The sequence below is a fragment of the Berghia stephanieae genome, chromosome 15, assembly GCF_034508935.2.
Source record: "Berghia stephanieae isolate SIO BIC M18660-M18661 chromosome 15, UCSD_Bste_1.3, whole genome shotgun sequence".
In the NCBI taxonomy this organism is placed as follows: domain Eukaryota; kingdom Metazoa; phylum Mollusca; class Gastropoda; order Nudibranchia; family Aeolidiidae; genus Berghia; species Berghia stephanieae.
Genome location: NC_088374.1, coordinates 8,219,153 through 8,226,652, shown reverse-complemented (window position 1 = coordinate 8,226,652; position 7,500 = coordinate 8,219,153). Strand labels below are relative to the sequence as shown.

At 37.3% G+C, this 7,500-nt stretch overlaps 1 protein-coding gene across 3 annotated transcripts in view; it reads right to left on the bottom strand.

Annotated features, from left to right (window-relative positions):
* Positions 1–7,500, bottom strand: part of LOC144960572 (uncharacterized) — a 26,587-nt gene that overhangs the window by 13,448 nt on the left and 5,639 nt on the right. For 2 of the 3 annotated variants that reach the window (XM_078893786.1, XM_078893785.1), the window contains exon 2: positions 2,611–2,875. In XM_078893786.1, coding sequence (XP_078749912.1) covers positions 2,611–2,838 — 228 coding nt within the window. In that variant the 5' untranslated portion in view covers positions 2,839–2,875. Of the gene's footprint in view, positions 1–2,610; positions 2,876–3,979; positions 4,048–7,500 lie in introns of those variants that run through there. The other variant, XM_078893787.1, reaches the window with a different exon arrangement.

The window sequence follows — 7,500 nt, the reverse complement described above, 5'->3', positions numbered from 1 at the left end:
ACATCCATTTCAGTGAATAGTTCTCACTTAATTGTACTTGATTTAATATGCAACATTTTGATTATTGATATTTCGAATGACTGGTTATATATTACACTTCCAATGATTTTGGAACCGAAAATGTATAGAGTGTGACGTCATGGTGTTCTTCTCTATTATTTCCTTCTAGTTCACTAGGACATAAGTGGTACCGACAGCTCAGTTGATAGAGCACTCGCTAAATACGAGAATGATGAATCGAGATCGGTCCCTAGTGAAGTAGTATCTGGTCTCGTGTTATGACACTCGCTTTCAGATCGGAAGGTCCTGGGTTAGAGCCTTGCTCGGCGAATAGTTGAGTCTTTGGAGAAGGCCCTGTACTTTACTCACATTCTCTCGCCGTACTCAGGTGTAAAATGAGTACCTGGCTGTTAACAGCGTTGTCTCTGTCCGAAAAAAATTGTCATATCGTCTAACAGGCGTCATGTTCCGTCCTACATGATAAATTTTGCTGTTGACCAGGGACCTCTTGTAAAGCTCTTTGAGAAATTTAGTGGATATTGCGCTATATAAAAGCTCAATTTTTTTTTTAGTCGAGATTTTTTTCTTATGTCCCTCCCCCCACCCTTTTCCACCCATCAGTGATTGGGTAGCTGAGTCTGTTAGATCTGGCGGAAAGTAGTTTGCCATTCTGCCGTTGTTTTTAAAAAACACAGTTTATGCAATGTTAACCAAATAGCACACACTGTGTTCTTTACCAAAACGGCAGCACATACAAGCGTCCTATCCAAAGGATAACAAATAATTATGCTTTTGTCTGTTTCACGCTATAGAAACTGGGACAAACTTCATATCCATGAGTCAATGGCTCCAGTATAACCCGGTTTAAGTAGCGGCGTCTTAGTGTGGGGAACTTTGAGCACATTTCCCAATGTGACCTATGACTCCCAGCAACTTCTTCTTCTTCTTCCAGTGTCATCTCATGGGTTGAGGTCGACTTGAAATGACACGCCAATCTTCCCTGTTGACGGCTTGCTGACTGCATTCGGCTGCCGACAATCCTGTCCATGTCCTCACATCATCTATCCAAGTTCTTGCTGGCCTGCCACTTCCTCTTTCCCCCTCAACTCTACCCTCAAGAATGTCCTTGTTGACAGTTTGATGGCGTCTTAGATGTCCAAAATACCTTAGTTTTTTTTTTGTTTTTATTACTTTCATTAGGGTCGTTCTGATATCAAGGATGTCACAGACTTCTTGATTTGTTTTCTTTTCTTTCCAACTGATTTTTCCAAGGCGACGGAAAGTCCACATTTCAAAGGCCTCAATTCTTTTCTCTATTTGTTTGTTCAAGGTCCATGTTTCTGAGCCGTAGAGAAGTGCTGGGTGGAAGGGTCATATACATCATCCCCATTGTTTCTCTGCCTCGACTCTCCACCCAGGCAAAGTGAGAATGTTATTGTTCCATCAAAGTTGTCAGTGAAATATCATTTAAAAAACGCTTTTATATAGCGCATTGTCCTCTGACTGTGCTCAAAACGTTATACAAATCCGCAGTGTGTAGATAGAACGACGATGACGTCACTCTTGTCTTCGTTATTACGTTTTGTTACCAGCATTTATGAGTAATTCTCACTTAACTACATCACCCCGACTTTAAATTTACACACAGTTTTGTGTGTTGGTCCGTTATACTCCCGGATGGCAATGCTGTGACCTTAATCGCCAAGCCCATACAATCTATAGAATGAAGGACGCAACAAGAGACTCCTAAGACTAGACCAAAATCTTTGTTTGTCAGAGACAATGTTCTCAAAAGCCAGATACTCATTTTACACCTGAGTGCGGTGAGAGAATTTAAGTAAAGAACCTGATGATAACGATGAAGGTGGTGATGATGATCATGATGATGATGATGATGATGATGATGATGATGATGATGATTATGATGATGATGATGATGATGATGATGATGATGATGATGATGATGATGATGATGATGATGATGATGTTGTTAATTACGGCGATGATAATAACAGTATATAACAGATACTACAAACCTCCACCCTGGTTATCGTGTACGACACAGATACTATTGCTTCCTATCCACAAGACGGTTTGTAGTCACCTCGGCTATAACAAAACTTGCCCCAAGTGGTACCGCCGTGTGTTCCTCCCGTGTTTTGGAACACAATGGTGATTACCAAGACATTGGAGACAGGATGATGATGATGATGATGATGATGATGATGATGATGATGATGATGATGATGATGATGATGATGATGGCGATGATGATGAAGGAAGATGATGATGATGATGATGATGAAAACAATATATAACAGTTATTACAAACCTCCACCCTGGTTATCGTGTACGACACAGATACTATAGCTTCCGATCCACACGACGGTTTGTAGTCACCTCGGCTATAACAAAACTTGCCCCAAGTGGTACCGCCGTGTGTTCCTCCCGTGTTTTGGAACACAATGGTGATTACCAAGACATTGGAGACAGGATGATGATGATGATGATGATGATGATGATGATGATGATGATGATGATGGCGATGATGATGAAGGAAGATGATGATGATGACGATGATGAAAACAATATATAACAGTTATTACAAACCTCCACCCTGGTTATCGTGTACGACACAGACACTATAGCTTCCCATCCACACGACGGTTGGTAGTCACCTCGACTATAACAAAACTTGCCCCAAGTGGTACCGCCGTGTGTTCCTCCCGTGTTTTGGTACATATTGGTGATTGCCAAGACGTTGGAGACAGGATGTGACGTCACGAGAACAACAAAGAGGAGTAACTTCCTTTTAGTACTTGGCCTATCCAACTTCATGTTTTTTTGTTGTTGTTGTTTATATTGTAAAGTCAGACTAATTTAGAAAGATAATATAAAGGAGGAAAATGTATGAACGTTTGAAATATAGAATTCGTGGGAATTTAATTAAGGTGTATATATTAGTACATGGTCTGGAAGGGATATACTTTTCTGATTTTTTTTTCATATTCTAATATTACTTTTACTAGAGGGGACACGTTTAAGAATTTTGTCACTAAATGCAAAACATACATAAGACAAAACTGGTTCGGTATTCGTATTGTCCAGAAATGAAACAATTTGAAATTTGAAACAAAGAATGCAAAATCTATGAATTATTTCAATGTGTTAGTAGACAGGGAATTATATGATGGGAGATTTATATTATTATGAATAATACTTGTTTTCACTGCTGTTGATATGGCTTTCAATCTTGTATGTATATATTATGCATTGTTACCATAATATTGTGGTTGTCTTCTATATGTATGGATGTATGAGTGTGTGTGTGTGTGTGTGTATGTGTGTGTGTGTGTGTGTGGGTGATACTGTGAACCTTCGTTTGCATCAAACACCATTTAAATTGAACACGGGAGGACGAGGACGAGGACATTTGAGTTGCTCCATATTTTTTTGGTATTATATCAAATGAAAGAAAATAATAATATATCAAATGGCTGCCTCTATTCTCATTCCCCCCCCCCCCCCCAGGCCGATTGGATTACCGAAAGAAACGTCGCCGGCTTTTTGCGATTTGGATTTGATTGATTTTTTTTTTAATTGTGCAACTTGTGACAAGAAACTTAACAAATTACTGCATTACAACCTTTGGATTAAACATACAACAATTGTGGACTACTATTATGAAGACTAGCATCCTAGACTAGGGGGATAAGAATAGTCACTTCGATATCAAATTAAGAAATTAAGGAGCAGGCACCGATGTAAGATTATTTGGGATGTTTTTTCTTCTATTTTTCTTTCTTGTTTTGTCTGGCACCTTCGATACACCCAAGTTCAGATCTTTGTCTAACAATGTTAAAACCTGCCCATAGTTGCGCTCGGCTATCAGATCTAATTATGTGCTCCTAGCCTTAGAGTAATCAGATAAACTCAATAACAAATCCAAATTTAGAAACATAAGGCATCCAAAAGTCACCATCGTTAATTTATAGATAGTATGCGCTTGGCTAAGAAGTTCACAACATTGCCATCCGGAAGTATAACTGGCAAACACACATGATGGTTTATAGTCTGGTCAATACAATTTAGTGACAATTACTCATAAACGCGGATGGCAAAAAAAAACCCCCAATAACAAAGATCTGAGTGACGTCATCTTCGAACTATCTATAGATAGTTCGAAGATGACGTCACTCAGGTCTTTGTTATTGTTTTTGCCATCCGCGTTTATGAGTAATGCTCACTGAACTGCATTAACCTGACTATAAACGTTCATGGATACACACAGTTTTATGTGTTGGTCCGTTATACTTCCGGATGGCAATGTTATGAGCTTCTTAGCCAAGCGAATACTATCTATAGAATGATTCTGACCAAAAAATGACGCCAAAAGACAAGTCTTTGGCCACAAAAGAAAACAAATCGTGAGTTGTATTCAATAGTTCAACCAATGAGACCACTTGTTTCCATGAGATCTACTAACGACAACTCACTAGACGCTAAACAAACCTTAAAAATGGTGTCAAACCGTAGCCATCGTTCAGTTTTGCCTGACACTGAGACCGAAAAAGACTGACATTTTGACGTCATTATTCCGTTTTTGCACCGCCTAGTGAGTTGTTGTTAGTAGAGCTCATGGAAACAAGTGGTCCCATTGGTTGAACTATTGAATACAACTCACGATTTGTTTTCTTTTGTGGCCAAAGACTGGCATTTTGACGTTAGTTTTTGGTCAGTGTCAGGCTATAGATAGTATGCACTTGTCTAAGAAGCACACAACATTGCCATCCGGAAGAATAAGGGACCAACACACAAAACTGTGTTACTTTGAACGTTTATAGTCTGGATAATACAGTGTAGTGAGAAATATGGATGGCAAAAGACAATAACAATGGCATGAGTGACGTCATATTTGTTCTATCTATAAGTTAACGATGGCGACGGTCAAACTGTAAGTCGAAGAGGGTTCTAATCTCAAGCTATATTGTGATAACGATGGCTATGATACAACTAACCGAAAAGTGTCATTCTGTTTTTCCAATAGAGAAATAGCTATATATATATATATATTATATATATATATATATATATATATATATATATATATATATATATATATATATATATATATATATATAGATATTATGCGCTTGGCTGAAAAACTCACAACATTACCATCCGGAAGTATAATAGACCAAAACACAAAACTATGTGTAACTTTGAACGATTATAGTCTGGTTAATACAAGTGAGTGAGAATTATTCATTAACGCGGATGGCAAAAAAAAAAAAAAAAAAAAAAAACAACAAAAAAACCAATAACAAAGACCTCTTTGACGTCAAGTTCAGACTATTTATAATCAATGGGAAACGTGAACTTACCGGAAATGGGGCGATGAATTGAACAAGCCATGGAACGAGTATTTCTATTATGGCGTGCTTTGGAAAAACCCATATCTAAAAATTTGGCCAGAAAACTCGTCCTTCAAATACCTATCGATTTAAATGACCCTCATCTTGGCAAAAAACTCTCAAACCTGGGACTTCGCCGAAGTCCCAGGTTTGAGAGTTTTTGCCAAGATGAGGGTCATTTAAATCGATAGATATTTGAAGGACGAGTTTTCTGGCCAAATTTTTAAATATGGTTTATTCTCCCCTGCTTTTATTCGTCTCTCACTTATTTTTTTAAAAAAATCTCTTTCGATCTATTCGTTTTCGGCTATGCAGTCTTGTGCTATGACACTCGTTTTCGGATCGGAAGGTCCTGGGTTCGAGACTCGCTCGGTGCGTAGTTGAGTTCATGAAAAAAAAGGTTCTTTAGTGATTTTCTCTCACCGTACATAAGTGTAAAATGAGTACCTGGCTGTTAACCACGTTGTCGCTGTCGAAAAATAAATGTAATATCACCTAACAGGCGCTATGTCTCGTTCTATATGTTATGTGTTGCTGTTTGTCAGGGACACTTTGTAAAGCGATTTGAGCACGTTCATTATATATATATATATATATATATATATATATATATATATATATATATATAAACCTGGGACATTGCAAAGTCATATTAGTCAATGACCTTGCAACGTCCCAGGTTTGAGAGTTTTTGACAAGATGAGAGTCATTTAAATCGATCGATATTTGAGAGGGACGAGTATTCTGGCCCAAATTCTTTTCAAACGTATTAAACCCCTTGTGCGGCTATGTGGTCTGACACTCGCCTTCGGATCAGAAGGTCCTGGGTTCGAGCCTCGCTTTCGGCGCATAGTTGAGTCCTTGGAAAAGGCTCTTTACTTACATTCTCTCACCGTACTCAGGTGTAAAATGAGTACCTGGCCGTTAACAGCGTTGTCTTTGTCCGAAAAATTGTAATATCGCCTAATAGGCAGCATGTCCCGTCCTACATGTTAAATGTTGCTGTTGACCAGGGACTCCTTGTAAAGCGCCCTTAGCACATTTAGTGGATATTGCGCTATAAAAAGCTCAATTTTTTAAAATCAATTTTTCTTCCAGTGTACATCAATCAATTCATCAGCAATAGTCAGACATTAGATTATAATAAATGATTGACAACAACAGGTCATGAGTCTTCCCCATGGTTAAAAGGCTCTAGAAATCAATGGACTCCATATTCATTCATGGCTAGGACGCATTAGCACAACAAAGAACTCCTCTGAAAGCTTGGAGCGAGATGCTTTTACAATAGAACCCCATTGAAAATCAACTCTAACAAACCACCCAGTCTATTTGTGGCTCCCACACCGTCCAAATAGCACGAGGAAAAAAAAGAACAAAAAAAAAAAAAATAAATAAAAAAATAACCAAAACAAATCCCACCAAAAAAAAACAAAAACCAAAAAAAAAAAAAACCCTAAAAAAAAAGAAAAGAAAATCCAATAAAAACAATAACAAAAGGAAAACAAAAGCAAAATCAAATACAAAAAAAAAAAAAAAAAAAAAAAAAAAATTAATTAAAAAATAGATAAATTAAGAACAAGGAAAAAATTAAAAAATGAAGCAAGAACACAAAACAAAACAAAAACAAAAAACAAAACAAAACAAAAATAACAGAACAAAAAAAAAAAAACAAAAAAAAAAAAAAAAACGAAATCAAGCAAAACAAACAAAGAAACAAAACAAAACAAAATCACCAAACTGCGATATCCACTCTTATTAAGTTGTTTTTAAAAAAATTGTCATATCTATATAAGGGAGATAACAAATAAAATTATCTTCTTCTGATCAAGCCTACTGTTGAAATGATTGAATATTGTCATTTGTCAGTATGGGAAGCCATGTTTGATTGAGCTTATGTCTATAGCGCAAAATCCACTGTATGTGCTCAAAGCGCTTTACACGGGGTCCCTGGCCAACAGCAACACTTAACATTTGTGACCCACCGTATCGAAGCGGTATTATGTCGGGATCCACTCGGTAAGGGAAATTGAATTCATAGCCACAAATATACAACTTGGGTTTAATTTATGTACGTTTTGGTGGA